At 46.2% G+C, this 27,856-nt stretch overlaps 1 protein-coding gene across 4 annotated transcripts in view; it reads left to right on the forward strand.

The window, feature by feature from the left end:
- Positions 1-23,057, forward strand: part of Hrh2 (histamine receptor H2) — a 47,314-nt gene extending 24,257 nt beyond the window's left edge. For 3 of the 4 annotated variants that reach the window (XM_063230807.1, XM_063230808.1, XM_063230809.1), the window contains exon 3: positions 20,086-23,057. In XM_063230807.1, coding sequence (XP_063086877.1) covers positions 20,086-20,278 — 193 coding nt within the window. In that variant the 3' untranslated portion in view covers positions 20,279-23,057. Of the gene's footprint in view, positions 1-5,445; positions 5,588-20,085 lie in introns of all 4 variants that reach the window. The other variant, XR_010041119.1, reaches the window with a different exon arrangement.
- Positions 23,058-27,856: the final 4,799 nt, after the last annotated feature.

Below are 27,856 nucleotides of genomic sequence, written 5' to 3' on the forward strand. Positions count from 1 at the left end.
TCTGGGGCTCTGTGTTCTGATGGACAGCTGTAGGGCCAAAACTCCCTCACTAGAGTCTGGGACCTCATATCCTTTCTGGTCCATGAAGCTGTCACTGGCTTCCCGCAGCTATGTGTCCCTCCATAGACTGGAGACCCCGGCCCACCACCCTCTACACTCTCCTACTAGAGCAAAATTGAACACCCCAGCTTCCAAGGCCATCTCCCTGACCTCTCGGGATCCTCGATCCACACTCCCAAATACATCCTCTATACCAGCACAAAACTGGGCCCAGCATGCACCTCTGGAGGCTTCTCCAGCATGTCCTGATGGACGAAATACCCATTTGACCTTGTCCTTCCACAATCCTGAATTTAGAAGGCAGCAGCCTCAGTGACAAAGCTAATTTAGTTCACAGTGTATAAGAAAAAAGAATAAAAACCACATGGTTAGGAGTGAGGCAGAAAGCAGTTGACACTTTTCAATTTAGTCATGTGTGTCAGTTTGTATGGCTCATTCCTATTTGACTCCTGGCTTAATAAACTGCCTTCTAATCTAATCCTTAAGGGCAAATATTCATTCAGTAAGTACTTACCGAGAATGCCAAACACTCACTCAACATTCTCTATTTACTGCTTGACATATTTGACATTGTTTCCATGTAGTAATCACCCCACAGGGGCACCCTGCTCCTACTCTCTGCGCCCCATGCTAAGGGTGCACAGAGAAGTAAGGAGCCCCTGACCTACACCACTGCTGTAGCCACTTGTAATTACTCACGGCTCAGTTACAAAGCAGACTGGTAATGGCTTACAGGAACCTGTGCAAGCGTTGAAATTCAGCATTCCCAGCATTGAAGGACAGTGCACATCTCTGATCCATTCATTTTATCCTTTATCCAGCTCTCTGTGCTTTAACTTCAAATGCAAACAGAAAAGCCTTGCTCATCCAGGGGTGGTTGAAACCTTGCGACTGGAGTCCTCATTTCATTTTCAGCAAATCCTGTGAACTGGGGGTCTGTTTAATCTCCACTGTGTAGATGGGAAACTGAGGCTCACAGAAGGCAAGCAAACACCCCAAGTGATGCACTCTAGGGAGCTCTGTCAGAAATAGCTCTGTCTTCGGGGTGCAGGGTGCACTGCTGGGGAGAAGCATCCACTTTCTTTTCTGATCATGGCCAGCCAGCTAAGAGGTGGCACCCACCTGGGTCACACAATTGCGGGCCAGAGCTGGAGGCCATGTTCCCAGAGACCACAATTGAGGTCTGTCTCCCAGACCTTGGGCACAGTGGGCAGAGGGGCGTGATGGAGGACGGGGAAGCTAGCTGGAGAGCTCTGTGCCAAGGTGGAGGTCACGGGAGTGGCAAGAGGCCAAGCAGAGCCAGCGGGCTTTTGTCACTGAGGCTGCCAGAGTAATCAGCCTGGCGTGTTCCTCGATAAGGTCGGCTCCAGGTTTCTCCGAGACTGATAGCACGTCCTTCTTACACTCTGCCTGGAATAAAAACCAGCACTGACCCAGAGCCTTCTTGCTGCCAACACTGGGGTGTGTTTCTGGGGTAAGAATTCTGGAGGGATTGATCCAGCCAGCCTGCCAGCCTGGCGGAGACTCCAGGAGACAGTAGCTGAGCTGGTCTGTCCTCCCTTCCCTTAGCCAGCCAGTGGCCTGCTCCCCAGTATGAGGCTGTCTGTCTGCTCCTGCCTACCTGTATGGCCTCACCTTTGCTCACGCCCTTGCATGCCTCTCATTCCTGGACCCTGATCCTGTTGCCCACCCACTCAGTCCCGGCTCTCACAGTGAGCTTTCTGAAGCACAAATCACTCCTATAGTCCTTGATCAGAACTTCCACTGCATTTCATCACTTCCTGGATGAAGCACAGCCCTTGGTACATTTCTTTGTGGCTGCTATAACGAAAGATCATTAACTGTAGGGTTAAAAAGAACACATTTTTCTTCTATTGCAGTTTAGGAAGTTAGACATCTGAAGGCTAGGTGTTGGCAGAGCTGGTTCCTTCTGGGGGCTTCCAAGGAGCCTCCCTTTCCTCATCTTTTGCAAACTGTGGGTGCCACCTGCACTCCTTGGATCATGGCGCCTTTCTTACGCTCACTGCTCCAACCTCTCAGCTGTCATGGCCTCTCTTCTACAGCTCAGTGGCCCTCTGCCTCCCTCTTACATGGACACGTGTGTTTACATTGAGGGCTTCCTGTGTTTGGATAATCCAAGATGATCTCCCCATCTCTAATTCCTTAACTTAATCATATCTGCACAGCTCCTTCTGCCACAGAAACTGACATTCTCAGATCATGAGGATGTGACCGTATTTGAGGTCCATTATTCGGTCTTCTACCTGTCCCAGCTTGCTATCTGGCGCTAAAGGACCTTCATAATTCAAACCCTGACGCCCTTCCTCTTCCATTTCCTGCCAGCGTCCCCAAGCCCAAGTCTACCTCTACCACCCTCTGCCCCAGTCAAAATAATGCACTATGTGTTTGTTCATTCAAAAGCATTTACCAAGCCAGATATGATGGTACATCCCTGTAATCCCAGCCCTCTGGAAGAGCAAGTTCAAGCCCAAGTTGAGCAACTCAGGAAGACCTTGTCTCAAAACAAAACACAATGCTAGAGGTGTAACAGCGCAAACGCTTGGGGTTCAGTCCCTAGCATTAGAACAAGAAAAGAAAAAGAAAAAGATTCCCAAGGTTTTGCTAGCCAGCAGCGCTATTTGGGGCAGCTGTGAGCAGGCAGGGGCTCTCCTAGCATAGAGCAGAGGTTCTGAGTGTGGTCCTTGGACCAGCAGCCACCTTCCAAAAACAGAGTGGCTGGCATCAGGCCTCACAGCCTCCATTATGGCAGAGCCAGGATTGGAGCTCAAGGGCATCTGACTTCAAAGCCCTGGGCCCTTTCCACAATGAAATGCTGCCTGGACTTGAACGAGGCCCTATTTCTGACCAGCACCTTGCTACTAGTCCCACAGATACTGGAAAGAGAAACTAAGGCGTAGGTAGGCAAATGACCTAGTTACAGTGCAAAGAGCTAAGGGAAGGCTGGAACCCCGCCTAGTGCTCTTTAGGCTCATTCCCACCCATTCTTTGCTCCCACAATCTCCCCAAACCAGGAGATATGATTCATAAGCATCAGCCTATCAGCAGCCCTTGCCTGGCAGGCGTGGCACTTCCTCATTCCTTAGGAGCCCCTTGCTTGACTGTATAGCGTGGATCTGCCCAGACCTCTAGAAGCTTGGAACCTGACTGAGCACAGGGCCTCTTTCCTCCTCCTTTGAACCCTCACATGCCAAAGAGGCAGCCTCCAACCACCCTCTACCCAGCCCCTCACATCTGCTCTCTGTTCCTCTGTGACCAGAGAAGATTTTTCCAAAAGTAACTGGGCAGTGCCCTACCCATCTGTTGCTCCTGGAATAAAATACAAAGTCTTTATCGTAGCTTCTGAGGCTCTGCACTACCTGGCCCCTGCCACCGTCCAGCTTTGCTCAGTGCCTGCACTTTGTCCCTCCCCATGTGTCTCTTGTTGTTTTCTACTTATTTAATGTCTGTTCCCCCTAAACTGTTAGCTCCTGGATGGCAGCCTCATATCTGTGCAGCTTCTGACTAAGATCCTGACACCTAGGATTGATCCTGGCTCACAGCAGGTCCAGGGATATTGTTGAATGATTAGATGCCTGAGTGAATGCATGAATATTCTAGGCCCCTAAGAATCCTGAGAAGTGAAAAATGCCACCCCCACTGCAGAAATCGAAAACCAAATCTCAAAGAGGTGAATTCCGGGAACCTAGGAAGAGCTGAGACACCCGATTCCCTTTTTATTGCATGTTGCACCGGCTTCCTGCAGAAACTGGCTTCACAGGCAGGCCTCACAACAGCAGCCAGGACCAGCTGTGAGTCAGAGCTGGGGTGGGAGATATCCATCCACTCCCCCAGCTCTGCCACAGAAGGGACCCAGAATAGCAAAGTCACATGTGAAAGTGTAACAAGTGAGCTTTTCAGTGGGACTAGCATCCAGGGTTGCCCCAATCTGGGCTGTGTCCACCGGGCCACTGTGGCATGTTGTGGTTTGGCCAAAGACTGAGGGATGTGGGAGGGTGAAGCTGACTCATTTTCTGCTCCAAGTCCAGTCTTGAAAGATGTGGCTGTAATGTCTGTAAGATGACAGAAACACAGGTCTGATAACAAGCTTCTCCAGAACAGCTCTTGCTCAGAAAGGAAGTTTCCTTTAAGGCCACAAACATGTTTACTTATTGTATCTGGCTTTCTAAGCCAGTCTAACTTTTTGGCACATTGATTTCTGCATTCCTGAGAAGGTTTTAGAAGTGCCTTTTGCAGATATACCCAGAGCACATCCCACCCCAAAACTCTGGCACATGGCTGGTGCCCTGTAACTGAGATCCCGAGGCTACCTAATATGTGGCAGATTTTCAGGCCTGGCGTTTGTAACTAGCTGTCACACCTTGCACCTCAAGGCTGCCTGGGGTTGTGGAGTACTGAAGGTTAGGTAGACCCGGTATGATGTGAGTCATGATTTCTCCACTTATTGCTACATGACATTAGGAAGAAGCTCCACAGTCTGAGCTGTAAAACAATGATGGTTACCTAACTTACTTTGTGGAATTGAAAGAATAAAAGTACAGCAAAGGCACTTAGCATAATTCCTGGTATGTGGCAGGAACTTCAACCAATGTGAATTTCTGTTTTCTACCAGAAATTCCCATTTCTCTTGTTCTCTCTCTCTTTCTCTTTCCCTCTCCCTCTGCCTCCCCTTTTTCCTCTCCCTCTCCCTCTCTCTCTTTCCTCCATTCCATTCTCTTCCTCCCTAGCCCCCTCTTTTCCTTCCTTCTTTTTTTTCCCTTTTTTTACCAGTTCACATACTATACAATTCACCCATGTAAAGTGTTCAGGGACGTGGTTCCAGTATACTTACAGAGTCATATCGCCATCATTACAATCAATTTTGGAAATTTTCCTCACTGGCAAAAGAACCCTGGCCCCTTTAGCTCCTGCCAGATCCAGCCTCCATTTCCAGCCCCTCCCGGCCCCCAGCCTGTGGAGAGGTAACTGCTGATCTCCTCTGGCTAGCCCCATCTGGACATTTCATGTATTACATGGTCTTTTGTGCCTGGCTTCTTTCACTTAGCATTTTTTCAAGGTTCTATATTTTGTTTGTTCTTCTTTCACTTCATTTTTTCCGTTCTTTCTGTGTTTGCTACGCTCCCTGTCCTCCCATCCATAGCGCCATGTCCCCTTCACCAAGTCTCTGGGCTTCCTGGCAGCTTTTGACCACTGTAGGCCTTCGATGGAGAACTGCACCCAGGGAAGCCGTGTCTTGGACCACGCATATGGCCCGAATCCCTCCCTCCTTTCCCGGGAGCTCAGAGGGACCCCACCCCTTCTGCAAAGCTGCCAGGCAGAGCAGAGGCTGTGGCCAGAAGTTAACCCATTCATCTTTTGTCTCTTCAGAGAGTTTGGGGAGTGAGACCTCCCTCCTGCCCCCAGAGGAAGTCAGGGAAAGGAGTGCAGAGAGAGAGAGGAGGTGGGAAGCCCTTCACAGCCTCAAAGTCAAGGAGACTAAATCGTGGCGCCCCCTGGAGTCACTGGAAAGGTAGAGAACTTCTCGTTTACAGGTCGGGGGTTAGGGCCTTTGAGGCCTGCTGGAGGCCCTGGCTTGGAGCTGTGAGGCTCCTCCTGCTCCCAGAATGCTCTTCTCCACTCTACACCTACCAGCTCCTAAGAGTCCACAGCCTAGCCTTCCTGGGCTGGGTTGGGAGGGGAGGGAAACCCAAGCTTCCGGGCTACCACTGTTATTTTATACCCTTAAAAGGAGGGTGCGCATCTAAGGAAACACGTGAGGAAAGGGCCCTTCCGCAGGGGACCCAGCCCCAGAGCACATGGCTGTGCAATCTCAGGAAGGCTAGGCCTCAGCCCCTCCTTGCCCCTTTGCCTGATACCTTTGTGTGGAAAACAGCCAGTGTAACAATAGCCATGCGTCAAGTAATGGTGTCTTAGGCAACAACTGACCACATGTGATAGTGGTTTCATTGGAATATAACAGAGCTCAACAATCCCCCTGGTGTAGTATTCCTACTGTGCCTTTTCTGTGTCTGGATATACAACTGCCATTGTGTAACAATTGCTAAGGTGTTCTGTGCTGTGCCACGCTGTATGGGGCTGTAGCCTAGCACTGTCCCCCAAGTCTAGGTGTATAGTAGATGGCCCCAGGTGGGTTTGTGCCAGTGGTTACACAATAGCAATGCTACCTGATGATACACTTCTTAGAATGTGTCCCTTTGGCAAAATGACACATGGATGTACTCAATTCTGCCACCGTAGATAAGACCTAACCATATGGGGGTGGCTGTACTCTGATAAAACTTTATTTATGGATACTAAAATTTGAGTTCCATATTCATGAGTCGTGAAATGTTATTTTACTATTTTTTTCAAGTTGTTCAAGAAAAACAGGTGGTGGGCTAGATTTGTCCCATGGACTATCATTTTGCCAACCCTGATGCAGGGGACAGAAATGATAGCAAGTCCAGCCCCTCACTCCGTGATGCTGGGTAGATGCCTTCCCCTCTCTGAACCTCAGTCTCCTTATCTGCAAAATGGGGCGTAACAATGGCTTCCTGGGATGATTATGATGAGATTTAGCACTGATTTATGCAAAGTTCCTGGCACAGAGTCAGTGCTTACTAAGTGGCAGCTTTTGTTATTTTTTTCCTCCATGGCCTCTCTGCAAAGGAACAGCTGAAAAGTTTGAGGCAGGCTTTGTGGATGTGCGTCTCAGCTGTGCTACTAAGCTACTCAGATCACGTCCTGACCCTGAGTCTCGTGTCTCGAATCTGAAAACAGAGAACTTGGACTGGTCTCAAGGGACCATTCCAACACTAGCTATATATAAATGCTTAACAAGGGAAAGAAATTATGCCCACACCCCAACTGTGCTGTGTCAAGAGTCTTCTGGCAAGGACAGCGAAGAGTGTGTTTTTTCATACTAATGAATCTCTCAGAGTATAGAAGCAAATCCGGTAAAATGTGCCCTTGTGATTCCAGCTGCGGGTGCTGGCGTCAGGGGGCCAGGTAATAGGGCAGACTGGACAGAGGGAAGGTCTGCAGAGGGATCTCCAACTTGAGACAGAGAGCCTTCCCTGCCGGGATGTCTGGCTGTGTGACCTTGAGAAGATCACATCTCTCTCTGAGTTCTAACTTCCTCATCAGAGAAACAGAGCTAAAAATTCTGACTGCTGTCTCTTCCCCGAAACAAACAGCTGTTGTGAACACAGCAGTTATTTTGGGCAGTGTTGAGGGGCTGGAATGAAGTGTGCCTGAGACACACCAGGCATTGCAGGGTCTCTGTAGTTCCCAAAGCTCTCTTGGGATAGAAAGGCCACTCCCTCTTCCTGGAGATATGGGGATTCCCCAGGGCCAAAGTGTCATCAAGCCATCAGTTTGTCCAGCGCTCCACGCAGAAAATGGTTCAAGGCTGGCAGAACCCCATAGCCTGGACATCACAAGTGCACAGTCCTTCTTGCTAGGTCTGACCGTGTGCTGTTGTCACCCAGACACTGACATTCAGGATTGGTGGCAGTCCTCTTCTCACGTGGAATCAGGAAATAAGGTGTTTAGAAAACTTAACTGTTGCTGAAAAGGAACATACTACAGAAAGGCACAGTGAAACCTCATTCTCGTGCCGCTGCCCACCACTCCTGAAGTTTTTCTGTCTTTGTCAAGATACACGTGTAGCCTTTCAGCTGTGGTGACAAAAGGATGCACACAATCTGTGCGCTGCCCTCTCATCCCTTCAAAGGAGTGTGCTGCCAGGCAGGCTGCAGGCTGTGTTTGTGGCTGCAGACTCTCCCCTGATTCATGGGCTCTCATCCTTTGCCCAGCTCTCAAGAAATGGGAAGCGGGAAGCTTGCAGCACTGATCAGCTGAGAGCTCGGAAACTGAGTTCCCCAGGTGGTTAGCTGCTGGCTGGGAGCCAGTTACTTCCTCTCTCAGTGTGCCCTCATCTGGATAGTGGGGCCAATGATATCAAGCACCCCAAAATCATCCCCCAGTGACCCACTTTCAATCAGGCTTTTGATCCCAAGGGAGATGAGGCCAGATCTGCTCCAGCCTCTACCTCTCAGCCCCCTACTGCCTTCCCCACTGTGCCTGCTCCTCCTGGGTGGAGGAGGGAAGCTGAGTTCCCAGGCTCTCGACTCCCGCACACTTGACTCACTGCTGTGTCTGCCTGGGGCATGGAGACGCCTCTGCCCTCACCTGTAGGCTTTAATCGCCTCTCTGTGATGCCTGCGGGGGCTGCTTCAGTGTAGAGGGGGTGAGGCAGACAAACAAGGGTGGGCTCTCGGCACCTCCTTATCATGTGAAAGTAGTGTCCTGTGCTACCTCATCTGAGAAGTGCCTCACACTGCCTGGCACACCAGCCCAGCACGTTCACTTACTGCCTGGTCAGGGCAAGTAGAGAACCAACGCTGGAAACAACTGAGCCACAAACAGTCAAGCTACCTGGGAACTGATGACCTTGGGCACATCACTTAACTTTCACATGCCTCAATTTCTTCATCTGTAAGATGGGGATGGTACTAGTACCCACTTCAAAAAACTGATGTAAGGATTAAAGGAGCGGGTAAATATAAAGGCAGACACCTGAGAACTCCCAGCGATTACCAGCTGTTGTGGAAGTGGGCTACATGAGGAGCCTGGAATTGGCTGATATGTTTCCCTATTGTACCTTACAGTCATCTTTGCATCTGTTTTGGTATTGTAAATAACATGACAGTGAACATCTGCATGCAGAGAACATTTAGATTTCTTTCAGATTATTTTCCTAGAAACTGAATTTCTGGAAACAGAATTGCTAGCCAAAAGGAAGGGATATTTTAAGCCCTTGGTGTTCCATTTTGTCTGTTTTCAGGACAGGCTGTAGGGGCCTCCCTGCTGCCAGCGAAATCTGAAGGTATCACTTCCCTGAAGCCACATGAGCAGAAGAGTCCTGGAACTGTCGTGAGTGTGGCTGTCTAGACAGAGGGCACAAACCACAAGATGAAGACACTACCATTTAAAGATGGGCAGAGGGGACAGGGTAGAGGAGACAGGAGTCTTTGAAGGAGCTGAAGAAGAGGCATCTGAGGAAGAAAATGCTTCCTTCGCCCAAAGCCTGAGCCTTCAGAGGCTGGAAGTCATGAGGGCTTCAAAATAAAGAGAACAGAAGGACAGGTAGAGGAGCTGAGCCAGGATACAGCGCCCAACAAGCCCGGGGTGGGCTCTAGCTCTGCTGCTCACTGACAGGTGACCGTGGGGTAATGGAAGGCCTCTCCATGTCGGTTTTCCCATGTATGGCGTGGGTATGACACTTAGCCGGTCTCCCAGGAGTGAGATACACGGGCGATGGGCATGGACTGTAGGTATTGCCTGGGGTACCTTGGGTTCTTTTTCCAGGAGCACCCACTGGCATGAATGGGCAGGAGCTATGAGATTTCCTTCAGTTTAAAAAACAGTTCAATTTCAGAGAGGATTGGGGAAGCAGACTAGTCTCAAGTAGTGGTTATTGGAAAGTTTGAGCAATAGGGCAAGGTAAGCACAAGGTTAGGGCTGGAGACAAAATTCCCAAGACTGGGACAAAAACAGTGCCCTTCAGCTCTCTTTCTGCATCCATCACAAAGGGAGGATGAGCAGGGAACCTCCAGCTTTTCGGCTGGGCTGACCTGTGTTTTTCATTTACTGTGTACCTTTGCGAAAGTGAAAGTGCCTGAAGAAGAGCTTTTGGGCTTGAATCCTCACAGGTTGGAGAAAATATCACACAGACATTGTAAAAGTCAAATGAGATTGAGGATGTTAAGTGGTTGATCCATGAGCAAGCTCATCATTGTATGATTAAGTAATTGGCACTCCCCGGGAGGAAATGGATGCCATGGGATGCCATTGGATATAGGGAAGGGGCTGATCAGGAAGTGAGGCTCCCCACCCCTTCACTTCTCCTTCAAGCACCACGCCCTACATGGGCGCACCAGTGCTGGCTGTGTGGCCTAGGGCAAGTTTCCTTATTCTTTGGACTTCCTTCCCTTCTCTGTAAAATGAGGAGGATGACAATACCTAACCCAAGTGGCTAGCATGAGGATTAATGGAATATATGTGTGTGTGTATATATATAGTGCTTATGCCCAGATCTGGCGTGTAGGGGAGTCAGTAATGGTAGCGTTTCTGTGGTTGTGCACATGGCTCAGTGTAAGTGCTTGGATTTAGCACATGGTGGTAGAGCCCTTTTCTCCACTCACCAGCTATGTGCACTGGCCAGATCACCTCCATAGTGCGCAGTCCTCCATGTGCAAGATGTAGGAGATGTACCCACCACATAGGCTGCCTGGGAGAGCCCTAGGCCAAGCAGAGTATGTGCTCAGCATTGGTATTAAACCGCATGTTTGGCCTGCAACTTTATATTAACAAAGCACTCTCATAAGCATTGTTCTGATCCACTCCCTGCAGCCTCTCAGTGGTGGGGGAATGCTCCTTGACAGAGGATATGTTAGCAAAATACCTGAGATCATCAACTTAAAAGGAAAAAAGGTTTATCTGGGCTCATGGTTTCCAAGGTTTTAGTTCATGTTTGGTTGACTCTATTTCTCTTGGGTCTGTGGCAGCACAGTAAATCCTAGGTTGGAGGAGTGCGTGATAGAACAAAGTTATAGACCTCATAGGTCTCAATATTCTTCTGAAGGATACACCCACAATGACTAATGTCCTCCCATAAAGCCCTTCTCCTAAAGGTTCCATTACCTTGGGCTCCATCACAGGGTCTTGAGAGAGCATTCAAGATCCAAACTAGAGCAGAGAGGGAAGGAAACTTACCTTGGGGCTCTCACTGCCCCGTGCAGCCATAAACTCCTAGAGAAGGGCCAGTTCAGACCATAGGCTGAGACTGTTCCTTGGTCCATGTCTGACATTCTCCTTCTCCAGAGCCGCCAAAAGCTCTCCAATGCCTGCCACATTATACCCAGACTCCTCAACCAAAACCAGTGTGTTATGGCTGTAGAATCCCTGTCTGTTCCCCATTCCTTCGCAGATAAGAGGTGTTTGTCTAGCTAAGCTTTTCTTTCCCTACTCTCAGCATACAGACCCCAGCTCAGGCCATTCCCTCTGCTTAAAGAGCCTTCCTCACAGCTCCAAACACTGCTGTTAAATTACCTCCCACTGCATCAGTTCTAACCCAAATGCCAACTGCTCCAGGCACCTGAATCAGAAATGGCTTCTGTACTACACAGTCTTAATGACATACACTCACTCACACTCAGAGGCACACACATCCATGCACACTCTGGCAATACACACTCTTTTGTACTTGCATACTCCTCTATATGTGTACTTTCATGCATACGCATACACATGTCCACTCCTTCTTACTTTTAGACTCATGTCTGCACCCACATGTAGTTTTGTCACCTATAAGTTACTGGAGACCTGTACCCTGTCCAGATTTTCTTTGTGTCTCTTCTGTCTTCTGTATCAAATTCACTGAAATTGCCCCCCAGAAGCAGCATGCCACAATGGGAAAGAAGTGTGTTTTGGAATCAGATGGCTCGAGCTTTGCTGCTCAGTCCCTGGGGCATGTCGCACCTACTTGGAGCCTCAGCTTGTTGAGCTGTGAAACATAAATATTTATACAGTGCTTGCCTTGGAGTACCATTGAGGCAATTAAATAGAAAAAGAGGTACAGAATATTTGGCTTAGAATCACAGGAAGTATTTCTTCTTACCAACCATTTATTCATTCACCAACACTGTTCACAGATGCTTGCTAGAATACAGCCACCCTTTCCCCTCACCTGCTCCTGGTCTGGTTCTAATCTATAACCACAAGTGTTTACGAATATATACCCTGAAAAATCCCTCACAAAATCTCTTTCATGGGCATAAAGCTCCAAGACCTCCCCCCAACATTTCTCTTTTTATGAGAACAAATAAAAACATAATAATAGTTGCAGCTGATCACAATAAATCCCAAGGTGTTTGAAAGAGGCTTTCTTAGATAAATTTCACCTTCTTTGCACAAATATGAACCCAAGTGTCTTGGTTACTTTTTACTCGTCACTGAGACAAAATACCTGAAGCTCAAAGTTGGGAAAGGAAAGGTTTATTTCTTACAGTTTTTGGAGGTTTCAGTCCACACTCAGTTGTCTCCAAGACAGGCAGGCATGGCTGGGCTGCAGTTCATGGCGGCCGCCAGCAGCAAACAGAAACTAGCAAAGAGAAAAACACACCTTCTTCCTGCCATTACATCACATCCTGGCTCCACCCCTATGTGAGTGGAGCACTGACACCATCAATCCAAGCACTATACAATGAACCATCACATATGAATAATGCAAACTCATGAGGCCTGGGGGACACAAACATAAACCATGACATTCCACCCCTGGTCCCCAGGACTCATGTACATCCTTTATACAAAAGACATTTAGTCCACCTCCAAGAGTTGCCAAAGTCCTAACAGCTTCAATATTGCTGAAAAGTCCAAGTCCCAAGTCTCCTCCAAGATCTATGGCAAACTCTTAACTGTAAGCCCCTGTACAAAAGAATAAGGTTAAACATTTCTGAAATGCAAAGGCACAAGATAAACATTACCATTCCAAAAGTTAAAAAACAGGAGAATAGAAAGCATTCGAAACAAAGCAATTCCAACATCCAGCAGGGCAAACATTAAGTCCTAGAGTTCTACACTCAGCATCTGAAGCAATCTGGTTGCAAGTTCCAAAAGCCTTGGGTGATTCCACCCCCAGGGCACTTCCAGTGATTTCAACTCCCGCAGCTTTTCTCTTAAATCCTCTCTGCTCGATTTTTGCAGCTTTCCTTGGATCATCCACGTTCCTGGCTTTTCCAAACTTCTGGGGTCTCCACTGTACTTTCGGCTTCACACTTAAATCTTCACAAATTGCCCTCTCAGGGGCACACGGCTTGGCCAGCCAGGCCCTTTGCAATCGAGGTGGAAGCCTTCTTACCCTCAGAATTTGTGCATTTTCCTTGTACCTAAAATCAGCACCTTGTGGATGCCGCCAAGGTTTGCTGCTAGCTGAAGCAGTAGCCAGGCTTTTCTCTCTCTTGGCTGTAGGGGTCAGTTGCCTGGATCCCAGGGCTCTGTTTACCTGATTGTGATGAAAAGCTTCTCTATGTTGCTGCCTTTCTGGAAACTCATGTGGCCTCTGTCGCCATTCTGGAACCTCACATGGCCTCTGTCGCCATTCTGGAATCTCACATGGCCTCTGTTGCCATTCTGGAACCTTACTTGGCCTCTGTCGCCATTCTGGAGCATGGCACTCCGTAGATTTTTCCTCTGAGCAAAATTTTTCATCTTTGCTATGAGGCTGCACAGGGTGGGGACTTGCTTCCTGGGATGCCCCGGGGCCATCTTTCTTATCTCTCTGTTTCTCCTCAGGAATCAAAATCTCAATTCTGTCTTTACAATCCACACCCTTCCTGGAATCTTCCTTCGGGCCAAATTCACAGCATTGTACAATATCCTGCTGGGCTCTTTGCTCCTGATTTGAAACATAAAGCTGGCTAAAAGCCCCCAACAATAGCCATGCCACAGCCTCAATGTTCGACTGCTTTTTAATTTCTTTTTCAAGATTAATCAGCCCATTGCCCTTTGTCTCAATCCCAGGCAAAGTCTCTGGGCAGGAGCAAAATGTAGACAAATTTTCTGCCAAGCCATAGCACACATCATGTGGAGTCCAACAACCAATGCAGTCCTTCCCAGCAGAAACCTCCCAAACCTGGTCTTTACAATCAGGCTTTCTATCAGCTTTCTGGTCTCCTGAGCTCTGACCAGAATCTCCTCTACAGAACAGCCTAAGCTGCTCTGGCTCTATGCATCCAGGCGACATGTCCAAACCCTTCCAAACTCCATCCACAAGCCATTTCCAAAGCCTCTTGAAAAACATGGCCAGGTATAGTCACAGCAAATGACCCCACTCCTGGTACCAAATTTCTGTCTTGGTTACTTTTTACTCATTGCTGAGACAAAATACCTGAAGCTCAAAGTTGGGAAAGGAAAGGTTTATTTCTTACAGTTTTTGCATTTTTATTTATTTTTTTTTTTTTGTCTTTTTCATTTTTATCGGTACCGGGGATTGAACTCACGACCGCCTGCTTGCAAGGCAGGTACTTATGCCGCTGAGCTAAATCCCCAGCCCTTTCTTACAGTTTTTGGAGGTTTCAGTCCACACTCAGTTGTCTCCAAGACAGGCAGGCATGGCTGGGCTGCAGTTCATGGCGGCCGCCAGCAGCAAACAGGAACTAGCAAAGAGAAAAACACACCTTCTTCCTGCCATTACATCACATCCTGGCTCCACCCCTATGTGGGTGGAGCACTGACACCATCAATCCAAGCACTATACAATGAACCATCACATACGAATAATGCAAACTCATGAGGCCTGGGGGACACAAACATAAACCATGACACCAAGGTATCTCCAAGTCTTGCAGAAGGTCTTTGTCTAATTCGTTCGCATCTGTGTGCTAAGGACAGAATATCAGCTCCACTGGGCAGACTTCTGATTAGGTGATATCTCTGCCAGTCATACCTGCCCCTGCCTTTGCCCCTTTACTCCTTCAAAGCAGGCTGGTGGCAGGCAAGTACTCTCTGTTTATTTCAAAAAATCTTGAGAAGTCCATGAAAAAGAAATCATTCATGAGCAGAAGACCAAGTTTTGGTTATTTCAATTTACCATAAACCTATTAGTTTATGGCAGAAAATAAAAGACTAAGAAGAGAACACTGGACCCTGGATACTCAATGTCTTAAACTTCTGTGCACAAGGTATTTTAAAAGAACCAAAAATTAGGTGTCACCTGCAACAGAGAGTCCCCCTGGATTTTAGCAGAAGCTTAAGGTAGTGAGAAAGGCCTGCGTGCATATGGCTGCTCTGAAGGGCTGTGCTGTCTCTTTCTTTGGTAGTCACTTCCACTTTGGTTTTGCCATAAAGGAGACAACATTTCCCAGTGACCCACTTCCCAGGATCAAGGTGAAACTGACCCACTGAGTCTGGTGGTTTTCCCTGTATTTCTGGGTACAAGATAAACAGGAACCTGATGCTTAGGGACAAAATCTCCAGTGCTATAACCTGTACAGAAATAGAGGAGGAGAAAGAGGAGGAGGACCACTTGGAATTTCAAAGACTTCACTTTTGCCATCTCAGTTCAGCGTCAACATCCCATTCACAGCTGGGGAAGGGGCTTAGGAAGGGACAGGGTTGTCCGAGACCCATCAGCAGGAGAGTGAGAAGGACCCAAAGCACAGATGGGCTGGATCCAAACCTCTTCTTCTACCAGTTTTCCCCAGCACATCAGATGTTTGCTAAAATGGCAAATATCCCTCTTGTCTCTCCTAGGGTTTCTCTCCATAAGGCTCTTACAGGTTTGTGGTAAGCAGGTAGATGTAGAAAGGAGGCCAGCATAGAGGTAAGAGCTGCTTACACTGGCCAGGGAATTGCTTCTGTTTCTGCCTTTGATGGATTAGGGGAGTCAGAAGATGAACAATCACTATCTAAGCTGAGATTTTGGGGGGCTCCATTCACTAGTTCACGCACAGGACCACATAGTAAACTTGGGCAATGTTGGGAGATGAAACATCCAACATTTGCTGTTATGACATGGACTTTGATGTGGATTTGCCAACAGACAGCCAGGGAAATAGGCACCTTAGCAGAGCAGGTGTAAGAGCCCAGAGGAAGTCAGTAATCCTGGGAGACCTCAGAGATAGCAGAGAAGGTGACATCTGAGCAGTCTTGAAACTGTACAAGTTGAACATCAGAGAAGGCATTAGAGAAATGTTAAGCAATGGGAATAACGTTTGCCAGGGCCCAGATACATGAAATAGCAGGGGAACAGCAGAGGGCCGTGGAAATGGGCCCTGGACTTCGTTGTCATTGATAGTCCTTAGTGTAGTCTTGTGTGGTCACTAAAATAAACTTATTTCCACAGAGGAGAAAACAGATGCTCAGAAATGACTTGAGCAAGCCTTCTGAGACTAACACACCAGGGACTGACCACTGCTGGCTGGACACATAATGCCCTCAATGCAAAGTCAGAGTCTGATTCAAATTCTTACTTAAAGCTGTAATTAGTCTGGACATTGTTAACTACACGCAGGTTGGTGGAGATAGTAATTGACTAAGAACAGAAGAGTCCAAGAGTTGCTTTAAGCACGTCTGATCCAAATTCTCCAGTTGTCACCAGGAATTTGTATTCCTCTAGCTTTCAGTGCAGAATCCCTCTATGTTGACATCATTCTTAGTCAGATTCCAGCATGAGGCCAGCAGCAAGTCCAAGCTTATGTCTTATTTTTCAGACCCAGTGGAAAAGGAGGTCCCTCTTTACTGTTCCAACACAAAGTCTCAGGCTTAAGTTGCATTGGTTGGCTTTGCCGGGGTCAACTTGAGAATCAGCTGTCATGAACACAGCCCTAGAGCCAGGGCAAAAGGAAAGAAGTCAGATTCACATCCTCCAATGAGCAAAAGGTGGGGAAAGTTGGATCTCAAAGAAGAATCAAAGTGTTATTACCAGGAGAAGGGGAAATGATGGTGGAAAACAGAAGGGCAAGTTTCTACGTTAATCCTGACAGGCACCATCTTACTCTGTTCTGTCCTAGAGTCTTATTAACACCTCCAACTCCAAGTGAGGACCAAAGTGGCCCATGGGGCCACCGAGGGACTCAAGGAATGTTAATTATACTAGTATCTTAACCCGTGTACAAGAAGTGATCAAAATGTGCTGTGAATGTTTGAAATTTTAAAAATCTATTACAGTAAAAGTCACATTACAGTTCATTCCCTTCAAAATACTCTTCCTCGCACTTACCTGGTCACCCCCGCCACTCTCTGAAGCAGTTCTGGAAATGCTTTTCTTTGAGTGTCTTTACAAAATGGGATAAAAAGTTTGGTAAATGCTGCTGCCAGATGCCATCCAGCAGAAAGGCAACCTGTAAAAACCTCAGTGTGTCCTCACCCACCTTATTTTTCTAAATTTTTTTTATTTTAAAATGAAAAAAGAATAAAAATCATGATATGGAATTTCAAAACAGAATAATAGGAGATTAACACTGGCTATGTGTTAATTGTGTAATTGTGGCTGTGTGTTAATTGTGACGTTAAATGTTAACGTCAATTAGTAGCTCGCAGTACAAGATATAGGCATGAAAAAATGATCAAACAAAGTACAAACTGTTCTTCACCTCCCTGATTCACTGGATCTAGCACCTGGCTCTTCCCCAAAGTCAAAGTGGTTGTGAAAGGTAAACAGTGTAAGTCAGGTCAGCACATCAAGACACCCACAACAGGACAACTAAAGACACTCATGAGGGAGGACTTCTATAACTGCTTCAGAAAGTGTCAAGAATGTGTGTTTGAAGTAAGGATGAGTATTTTAAGGATTACTAATGGCAGTGAATAATAATTTTTAAATTTAAGCATTCACTGTATCTTTCAACCATGTTTCATCTAATAGAATCATGCAGTGGAGAAGTTCTAGGTGGGTTTCTCATCCTGACTTACTTACATTTGGCATGGGCAGTTGACTAAGCAAAGGAGAGAAGGAATCCGTGCCACTGGACTTTTACAAGTTAGGTATGCATGTTAAAAAGCCTTGGGTAACCACTTAAAAGATAAAGGGTAAAAGACCCGGGGTTTAGCTCAGTGGCACAAGTGCGTGCCTACCAAGCGAAAGCTCATGAGTTTGATCTCCAGGACAAAAAAAAAAGATAAAGAGTAATAAATCCGTATGGTGTAGTGGAAAGCCAGTGAATACAAAAAGATCAGTTTAAAACAAAGCAAAAAGAAGGGACAGATTTTTAAAAGTATGGACAAATGTGAAACACAAAAATAAATGTAAGAAATCAATGAAAATGCATCAGCAGTATCAGTAAATACAAATGGCATAAACTGGCCAGTTAACATATGATGGTGGTCAAGAGAGCTATATTAAATATCAAAGTGAACCTTAAGCAAAAGGTACTACTTAAGATAAAGATGGCCATCATATTTTAATAAACAGACAAATAACAATTGTACACTTGTGTGTACCAAATAACTTAACTTTACAAATGTGTAAAGTTGACACAACTACAAGGATAAATTCACAAAACATTATAGTATAAAATGTGTAGTATACTGCCATCAATATTTGAAGATCAAGTATATAAAACTCAATATGGAAATGCACTATTTTGAAAAGATTAAATTTTAATTTAATTATTTATCTTACTTAATTTAAATTTTAAATTTAATTTAATGAAAACCAAAACACTGCTTTCAACAACTAGAGAATACTTGTTCCTTTGAAATATAGTAGAACTTTTAAAAAGTTAACTGTGTACTATAATCAGAAATAAGTACAAGCGTCTTTCAAAACTAATACTGTGGCCACAATAAAATTAAGCAACAACAAAAAGATCATCACATGCACATTGGTGAGCACATTTCTTAGTAGATCGTGAATCCATAAAAATAATTATAAACATTAGAAAGTATTTTCAAGTAAATAATGGAAATACTGCATAACAAAACTTAAAGAGTATTCCTCCTAAGCTGTATTCAGAGGGGCATACATAACCTTAAATGTTAATAATTTAAAATATGTTTGAAATTTAAAGATCTAACCATCCAATTCAGAATGTTAAATAGGACAACAAAATAAGCTGAAAGAGAGATAAAAGAAGCAATCAGTGGAGACAACAGCAGAAATTAATGGCAGGAAGCAAGTAAGAGAAGGACAAAAAAGTAGAATTGGGCATTGGTGTCTTGTTCCTGTCATCTCAGGCATTTGGGAGACTAAGGTAAGAGGACTGCAAGTCTTTAAAGTATGTACATGTGCTTTATAACATCTCTGTGGATGATGAATATATTTTTAAAGTATAATGGTTAAACTAAATTATAACAAAAAAATGCATCCCACTAGAGGAATTATTTGAGACGTTTTATTTTCTTTTTATTAATCTCTGTGGTCTGCATTTTACTGTGAGCATGCAATATTTACGAAACAGTAGCAAGGGGTGTTGAAGCCCCCCAGAAGGAAGGTAGTTATTTCCCAGCCTTGGGGTAGCTTCTCTTTGATAATTTTACTGATTTCCGCTAGAGTATCTGCCTCAGAGCCCCGGCTCTGTCTGGAATGTTAACCCAAGGGCAGATACTCATGTGCTTAGTCCAATGTGTACAGTCCTAACACAGAAGAGGCTACTCGGAGCCTCCGAAAGGCCAGATTGTGACCTTGAGGCCCAAGTGCACGTGGGGTGCTCTGCAGAGGGAGGAACGGCTAGGCCCCCAGGAGAGCTGGGGCCACACCAGAGCTTGCAGGCAGTGGCTGGGCTGGGATGTGCTCACATGGCACTGTGGAAGCTGGCTGAGTCCTAGCTCCAAAGCCCAACAGAGTCAGGCTTCCAGCCCCATAGCTGGAGGCTGACAGAGTCCAAGGGAAGCCCCATGTTCTCTCTGCTCCATGTGAAAACAAAGCAGGGAACTTGGTTCCCTGTACCCTCACTGTGTGTTCACAACTGCCTCAAACACGAGGCAGAATGATTGATGTCATCCCCTCCCCTCAGCCTTCTCCAACCTATAGGTGCTCAGGAATCATTTCATCAGGATTTGGAAATAGAGGACAGGGTATAGATCACTGGTAGTGCTTGTCTAACATATGTGAGGCCCTGGGTTTGATTTCCAGCCCCGAAAAAGATGTGGCATTAGCAAAATTTAACTGAGTTCTTAGTATGAGCCAGCCTATATCCATACTTATACGCATTTCATAACACTGAATTTTTCCAAGTTGGAAACGCGGCGTTCACTTCTATTTGTGGTTCATGGATGCTGTCACCTCACAAAGGTACGCAGTGTGTTAGAAACAGAGTTGGGACTTGAATGCAAGTCTCCTGCACGTTCCTCTCTGGGTGGAGGGAAGAAGGGCCTTTGGCACATGGACTGCTCCAGATGGCAAAAGCAAGTCCCTGTCCATCCCACCTCACCTTGCCCAAGGACTTGGGAAGTAAAGCAGAGAGCTAATCTCTGGCCCCACATGGCTACCGGCAGGCCTGACCTGTGCTTCTGTCTCCACAGGAAGCTGTCTGTGTCCTGCACCATGTGCTTCAGCAACATCCTGAGTTGCTGCAAGAACCTGTGGGGGCTTCGGTTCCTTCAGAGACACCTGGGAGATCCCTTGGAGGAACAGCCTGAGGAGCCACTGTCTGAGAAGACCCAGACCACACCAGACCAGGAAGAGATGAGGGCACTGCCCTCTGAGGCTGTCTAGAGCAGCCCAAGGACATGAAGATATTGGTCCTGGTCACCCAAATTTGACACGGGAGCTCCTAAAGACCCTGCACTCACAGCCGCTGAGGAAGAACCCTCAGGTGCTGTGGTCCTGTAGCCCAGGGCCAACAGCCTGTTCTGTGCTCAGTATCCCCAGAAAGGGGCTCAACACTCTTCTGGGCTGAATTCCAGGGCTTCAAAGCTCACATTGGTGCTGGCCCTAGGAGTCATGTGCAGAGACAGCAGGATTTACAGGGATGTGTTTGCGCATGTGCATGGATGCATACATGTAGGAACATGCGTGTCCTCAGAGCAGGGCAGAGGGTGTTGCTCTAAAGCACTGTCCTCTCACTGCCTTGTGAGGTCTGCAGGATGAAGGAAACAAAGGGTAGGAAAGGAAAGAAGGAAAGGAGAGGAGAGGAGGAAAGAAAATTGCCTTCATAAACATTTGCTATGTGCCAGGTATTTCACTTGCATGAGCTCTCAGAATCCTTATAATATACGGTTAGGGTCAGAGCCACCTCCCCCACCGCCACCCCCTTTACAGAGGCTCAGAGATGCATAGGGCCTGATTGAGCCACTCAGCTAGAAAGTACACCTGGCACATAGGAGGTACTAGGAAACTATTTGTTGAATGAATAGGTGAATAAGTGAATGGATGGATGGGAGAATGGGGGAAAAGCCAAACCTCACACCCATACTCTTGACACTACAATACACTGCCTCTCCAAAGAGAGGCCAAGGTATTTCTTTGTTCAGCCTACCCTCCTGCTAGCGGGCTCAGCCCCTGAGGCCTAGGGATACCGTCACACTAAAGTCTGACCTTCTCTGGTGCTTGTTATCAACAAAAAGCTGTGTACAGGGAACTCACTGGGGACAGGGTGACTTTCTGGTGTCAGGGAGGACCGATGCAGGTGCAGGGCTGCAGAGGCTGTGAATGGGAGAGTTGACCCAGAAGTTGGTTCTGCTGGTCACGTGATCTCGGACACGTCACCTTACCCCTCTAAACAACATTCTCCTCCTTCATTTGAGAGTTAAGCACTCTTTTCTTATTTATGAGATTATTGAAGAGACCCAAAGAGATGGGATGATGAGAATTTTAGAAATATGAGGGTGTTGATGGGCTTCTCTGCCCCCAGGGTTTCTCAGTGGCGCCTTCTCAGTGACCCCACCCCTACCTGACACCCACTCTTCTCTTGGCTTCCAAAATCCCATCCTGGTTTTCTCCCACCTTGTCTACCCATGATTTTTCAATCCACTTGCGACTCATCTTTCCCTGCCCAGCCATCACATGCAGCCCTTCCCGAGTGCTGCCCTGAGCCTGGTCTCCTCACTACAGTTGATCTCACTCTGTCGCCTTGGCCACATCATGACTTCAGCTCTGAAGCATGAGGTTATTACTGAAGCATGAGAGAACTGTAGACACTCTGCTGCCTACCCAGAGGCCATGTCAAAGATGTCTAACCTTTAGTGCGTCTGTAATTGTGCTCTTGATCCTTTCCCTGGACTTGCTCCTCTCCTGGACGTCCCGTTCTCAGTTAAAAGCCCACCATGTGCCTCAAAGGGTGAGAGTCACTTTGGGCACATGCCTTTGCCTTGCTCCTCAAGGCTAGTCCTCCTGAGTCCCTCTGCACGTATCTACCACCCAAGATTCCCTGCATCTGCCCTGTGACCACTCAATTCAACTGCCATGGTCTCCCCTGGGGTGCCTGGAACAGCTTCTCGTACTCCTCCTCCACATTGTCCACCCCATTTCCCCCCTTCCTCCCTGTACCCCGCAGCCACAGTGGGCTGTGCAAAGTACAACCCTGATTGCATCACGCACAGAATAAAACCGTCCTCCTCATGCCCCGCCAGCCCTGCATGGTTGACCTTCACATGCCCTTCCAGCCTCCTCCTGCGGCACTCGGCACTCTTCTCCCCCCTTCTCTTTGCTTCAGCCCTACTTGCCTTTCTATTTATTTATTTATTTATCTCTCACTGCTCCTTCCAGCAGCCTGGTCACTCACAGTGCTATTCCAGGAAATGCCCTTCTTTTTCCTAGAGCCAATTGACTCCATGAGATCTCAGCTAAAATGTTGTTTCCATGAGAAAGTCTTCCTTGTTCCTAAATGCTAAATCAAGTCCCTACCACACATCCTCAGACCTTTTCTTGGATGCAACTGGCATGATTTTAATGCCATTGTCTCTTCTGTGATTCTTTAATGAAAATCATCTGCCTCCCATACTCATGAGCTCTTTCTGTTGACCGCTGTCTGTCTACCCCTGAAGAGTATTGGCAACAGTAAAAACTTAGTATCTGTTCAGTGATTGAACAGAGAAAATAAAGTGCAGAAACTGGTCAATGCCAACAGCTTAAACAGCTTAGCTGCCAATAAACCTCAAGGTATTATTTGCCTTTGTGACCCCCAGAGATACTTTGATTTATCAGCTGAATTCCTTCTGGAAACCCAAAAATTGCCTCTCTGGAAGTTTTTATAAGTGTCTGTGGCAGGTGGGTCTCTAAGTGATGGCCAAGTGATGGAAATGTAAGATCTCCAATGCCTGATTGCAGACTTTGATAGTCAGGCTTCCAGTCTCAGAGCTCACAGACCACTTTGCACTGTAGAGGACTCCTGCAAGTCTGTGTCTGACCTACGTCCTCCCCTTAGGAGGCCTCTGAGAGCCCCTGCTGGCTGCAGAAATTGAGTACATGTTGCCCGGAGGAGGAAGATCTGTGGTGGGACCCTGAATCAATGCCCTATGTCACCATTGTGTCCCAATAAAGCTATCAAGACAGATGCTGCCTCATGGTTGTAGTTTTTAACTTCCTGCTAAGGAAATACGAACATCACATGATGTCCTGATTTAGAAAAAGTTATAAGATTCTGGGGTAAAAGCCAAATTGTAAATTGCCTTAAAATTTTAGTAAGTTTTTCAGAAGCTACATTTCTTTTTGAAAGACCACATAAGAAGCCACAGAAAGGAAAAATCATGGAGAAGAGAGGTACTACAAGGTCATACTCTGGGTGGACATGGATTTTTTAAGAGACCCTCATAACCCACTACACCACCTAAAGTCTTATGTACAGCTTAGGATACTTAGGCCTTGAGGAGCGAAGTGACTTGTTCAATGTCACATAGTTTCCAACTTTCCTGGTGAGCCAGACACATAGTAGGTACTTGGTGTTTGTGGTGTAAAATGTTCCCAAAATTGTCAGATGCAGAGACACCTTTAATACATAGGTAAGAAGAGCATTTTTTAAATGGAAAATTCTTGGCAATCAAGGAAGGCCCACAATAGAGACAAGGTAGGTGGGGTGCAATCATGGACTTTGTACAAGGAATGAATCCCAAAGATAGCAATCGAAAGTCTTTGAGAAGGAAAGAAAAGAGCTTGTCAGAGTCAAGGACACCCTGGATAACCACAGTATCAACATGTGTGTAGAGTCCCCTGGCATGGGAAGGAGGGTCCTGGAGGGCACAGAATTCTGAATTTTGGGCCCTGCAGAAGAGATGATTAAGACACACCTTGATGAATTTTCACAGGAAGCAGAGGAAGATGTTGAATAAATCAAAGCTGACAGGCACTGCTCTGCTGAAAATAGCTTTTAATCTATGTCGGGGAACAAAGACAAAGCTGTGTAAGAGAAGACTTGGGAAAGGGGGAGGTAGCAAATTAAATCAAGGGTTGTGTTAACCTGTTCTCAACTGAACTGCTAACCTCTGATTCACAATGGGCTTGGGGGGACTAAGTAGGCAACCAGTCAGGGCTGGAACCCAGGAACTACAATTTCTGGAATCTGTTTCTGCCAGGTGCATTTTGTTCCGGTGGGAAATGGAAGAGAAATAAACACATGCCCTTACTGGTAAATAGGCAGAGGACTGGAGGTAAGCAGGTGAGCAGGTGGAGAGGGACCTCAGGGACTGCTGCACGCTACTGCAGGAAGTGTGGGGCCTCAGCAGGCCTCTGGTGAGCAGAAGGAGGCTTGGAACTTGCATTAGGAAGTAAGTCTTATGCTACAAGTAACGGGAAGCTCTGAAAGGTGTTAAGCAATACAGGGTTAAAAATGATATGACCTGAGCTATGAATAGAGCATTCAGACTCCGTTTAGGAAAATAGATTGAGGAACTCAGAGAGCAGAAGAGAGAATACTGAGGACTCCATGGCAGGTGAGGGTCAATAGCAACTGTGAAGATCTATTCACTAAAGTTCTCCAATTACGGGGCTGGGAATCCAAAGGCGTGAAGTGCTATCTGTCCTCCAAGAAATGGGTTTGTATCTACACATCACGAGGAGCCTGGGTAAAGAATGGGACAAGGAAATGAATGGGTAATTGTGAAGGCCAGGAGGATGGGACAAGGTGCAAGTGTGGGAAGATACAGATCACAGTCCCAGTGGAGTTCTAGGACGTGCTCCTGGAGCACACAGGGCCAGGTCATGTTTAAACTCACTTTAGATGCAATATGGATGCCAGAGAGTTGCTCATTAGCCCAGATTAATGGAGAATCTAATTCTTCTGATGATGCCTGAGCTCTTGCAAAATTACTTTAGTCTACCAACCTTGTATAGTCCTAAGACTAATTTCTGAGGGACAGTTTATGTCTTCCTTGTACAGATGCAAATGGAGCTTGGAGCAGTTAGATGGTTCTTTCCATCACATACAAGCAGTAGGTAGGACAAAGTTTCCACTAGAATTCCAAGATCTTACCAGAATTTCAAGCATTTCAGTGAGAATTCAGGAGTCCTTTCTGGTCACTCACAGCCTGCAGGGTCAGTGATAAAAATTCCTCTCTGAGTCATCAAGAGCCTTAACCGCTAGTAAGATGTTAATTGGAGGTCACTGCAGATGTCTGCACCATGTCATCAGCTTCCCTGCTCGAGTCACAGAGCACATGTTTCTCATGCCCTGTGGCTGCCACCATGCTAGTCAGAGCGCTGGCCTGGCTCTATCAGAGTCCTCCAACCCTGGGGCTTTACCAAAGTTCTCATGTGCTCAGTAGACTTGGAAAGACCCCTTAGGAAATGGAACCCAAAAATATCATGCAGTGTAGGTTGATTGGCTTCAAATGAATCTGTCCATTGCTTTCAACTGACATTTATGAATCCTGTACCTGTCCTCAGAGGTTATGTGGGCCCTTCTGCAGATACTGTCTCCTTTCTTCCACTGGTCATCCCATGAGGCAGCGGTCACTCAGCACTCCATACCCTGGGACTAAAAAGGGAAATGATATATAAGATGTGAACAACTTGCATAAGGAATATAGCTAGAATTCAGAGTACCATGCAGTCCTCTTATCTCCAAAGTCTAAGACTTTTCCTTCTTAATGTATGTTCCATTGCTAACTAAGGACATTAGTGATAATAGAGGTAGCATCTCTGTAAAAATTCGAACCAGGGATGGTGGTAGATACCTATAATCCCAGCGTTCCGAAAAGCTGAGACAGGAGGATCACAAGATCAAGCCCAACCTGAGTAATTTAGTAATTTAGTGAAACCTTGTCTCAAAATTAAAAAATGAGAAAAAAAACTTGGAATGTGGCTCAGTGCAATTAGTCAACAACAACAATAATAAAAAAAATGTTACAGACAAATTTAGAATCTGGGTACCCAGAAATTCAAAGTACCTAAAAGTTAACCTTAGCACACTCAATTCTTGATCTCAGAACAAGCTTCTGAGGGTCAATTTTAAATCCTCTTGTGCTGATCAGGGAATCAACCCCACCCCATTCTTTTTCCCAATTTTCTCCACTGAAATTGCCTTCCCATTTTGTTCTATGGTGTTTCGTTCCATTTTGTTTTGTTTTTAAAATAAAAATTACAGTGCACCAGAGGCAAATGCAGGAGGATCACTGTGAGTTCAAGGCCAGCCTGGGTTACATAGAAAGTTCGTGATGGGGCTGAACTACACAGCCAGATTCTGTCTCAAAACACCAAAAGAAAAAAAGTTACACTATACCTAAGAAATCCAGCGCAACAATATGTCTTTGAGTTTCTGCCATGATAGCACCTAAAGGTCTCCTTTATTGTTTATAACCATCAGAACTTGTTTCATGGTATCAGCATGTGCTATAGTTTAGATCTAAAATGTCCCTCCAGTCTCATGTGCTCAGGGTGGGGCCTTGGAAGGTGATTGGATCACATAATGAGCTCACAACTAAATGTACTATTAGGAGGTGGGGTCTAGATAAAGGTGTCAGGTCACTGTATCATGACCTGAAAGGAAATATTCTTGTCCTTCACTCCTCTCTTCACTCTCAGCATTCTGGCTGCCATGGATTGAGTATCTGTCCTTCATCACATCCTTCTGGATGCTATTTCTGCCTTGGAGCCAACCAACCATGGACTCAGCCCTCTGAAACCATGAGCCAAAATGAACTTCTCCTCCTGTAAGTTGTGGATGTCAGGCATTCCGACCCTGTGAAGAAAAGTGACTAATGCAGCACCCTTCCCAGTCCCCTCAGCCATGGACATTTGAGTCATTCCTATTTTTCTGTTGAAGATCTGCTGATCTTCTGACAATGTTTCCTTGTGCGTGTGTGCAATGAGTTTTTCACGTGGGGAGGAGATGACATGTGTATGTTCACCATGAATACACAGATAGTTCCTGATACATGATGGCTGGGCATAGAATTTTTTGACTCTACATTGGTGCCAAAATGATGGGCATTCAGTAGAAACGTATTCCGATCATGGATTTTAATCTTTTCCTCAGACATGGGTAGGGTTCTTTTTCATGAAGCTGGGAAACAGCAGCAATTCTCAGGTCCTACACAGCCAGGGAGTAGCCAGAGTGAGCACTCAAGACTACAGTGCACTGTGTTGCTAAACTGGGCTGTCGGCAGGTTAGGTGGAGTCAGTGCACATTCAACAGGATATTTTCAGCTTGTGATGGGTTTGTAGGAACATTACCCCATGGTAAGTCAGTAACTCTAAGTATTAAGTACAGATGTTACCAAGTAGACCTCTGAAGAGTCCTGGTTCATTTACACTTCCACCAGCAACATTGGAGAGGAACTGTCTTCCCACAGTCTCACAAGCCTATCTGGGCCTCATGGCCTTAATGCTGAGATACATCCTCAGACTTTTAAATTTTTTTGTTTCGAGGTGTCATTAAGTCACTAAGCTGCAGAGGCAAGGTTCAAGCTGTGATTCTCCTGCTTCAACCTCCTAGAGTGTAGGGGTTACAGGAATGTGCTGCAGTGATTGGCTATACCTATACAGTTTCTCCCATGCCCTGTGGCTTCTCTCATTCTTTAGAAATTATAAGTTATCTCTAGGACTTATAAGAGTCCTAGAGATAATTTCTTTTAGAGATAACTTATTTCCAATACAGAACAGAAGATTTAGGAAGAAACAATTCTCAAGGGTATCCTTGGGTTCACCCAAGCTTTTCATGAGCTTTGCAAGTCCTGCCATCCCATCCGCATCTCTGTAGAGGAAGCCAACTCTGCCCAAGACACATAGCTATTGAAGGCCTAGAACTGCATAATAAATATTCACAAAGTCATTCGACTTATGACAGTAAACATTGATCTAGCTCATATGTCCGCAGATTGGTTAATCTAGGAAGGGCTCTCTGAGATGGTTCAGGTTTTC

The sequence above is a fragment of the Cavia porcellus genome, unplaced genomic scaffold (assembly GCF_034190915.1).
Source record: "Cavia porcellus strain 051 isolate PalLab524CR breed Dunkin Hartley unplaced genomic scaffold, mCavPor4.1 scaffold_19, whole genome shotgun sequence".
Classification (NCBI taxonomy): Eukaryota; Metazoa; Chordata; class Mammalia; order Rodentia; family Caviidae; genus Cavia; species Cavia porcellus.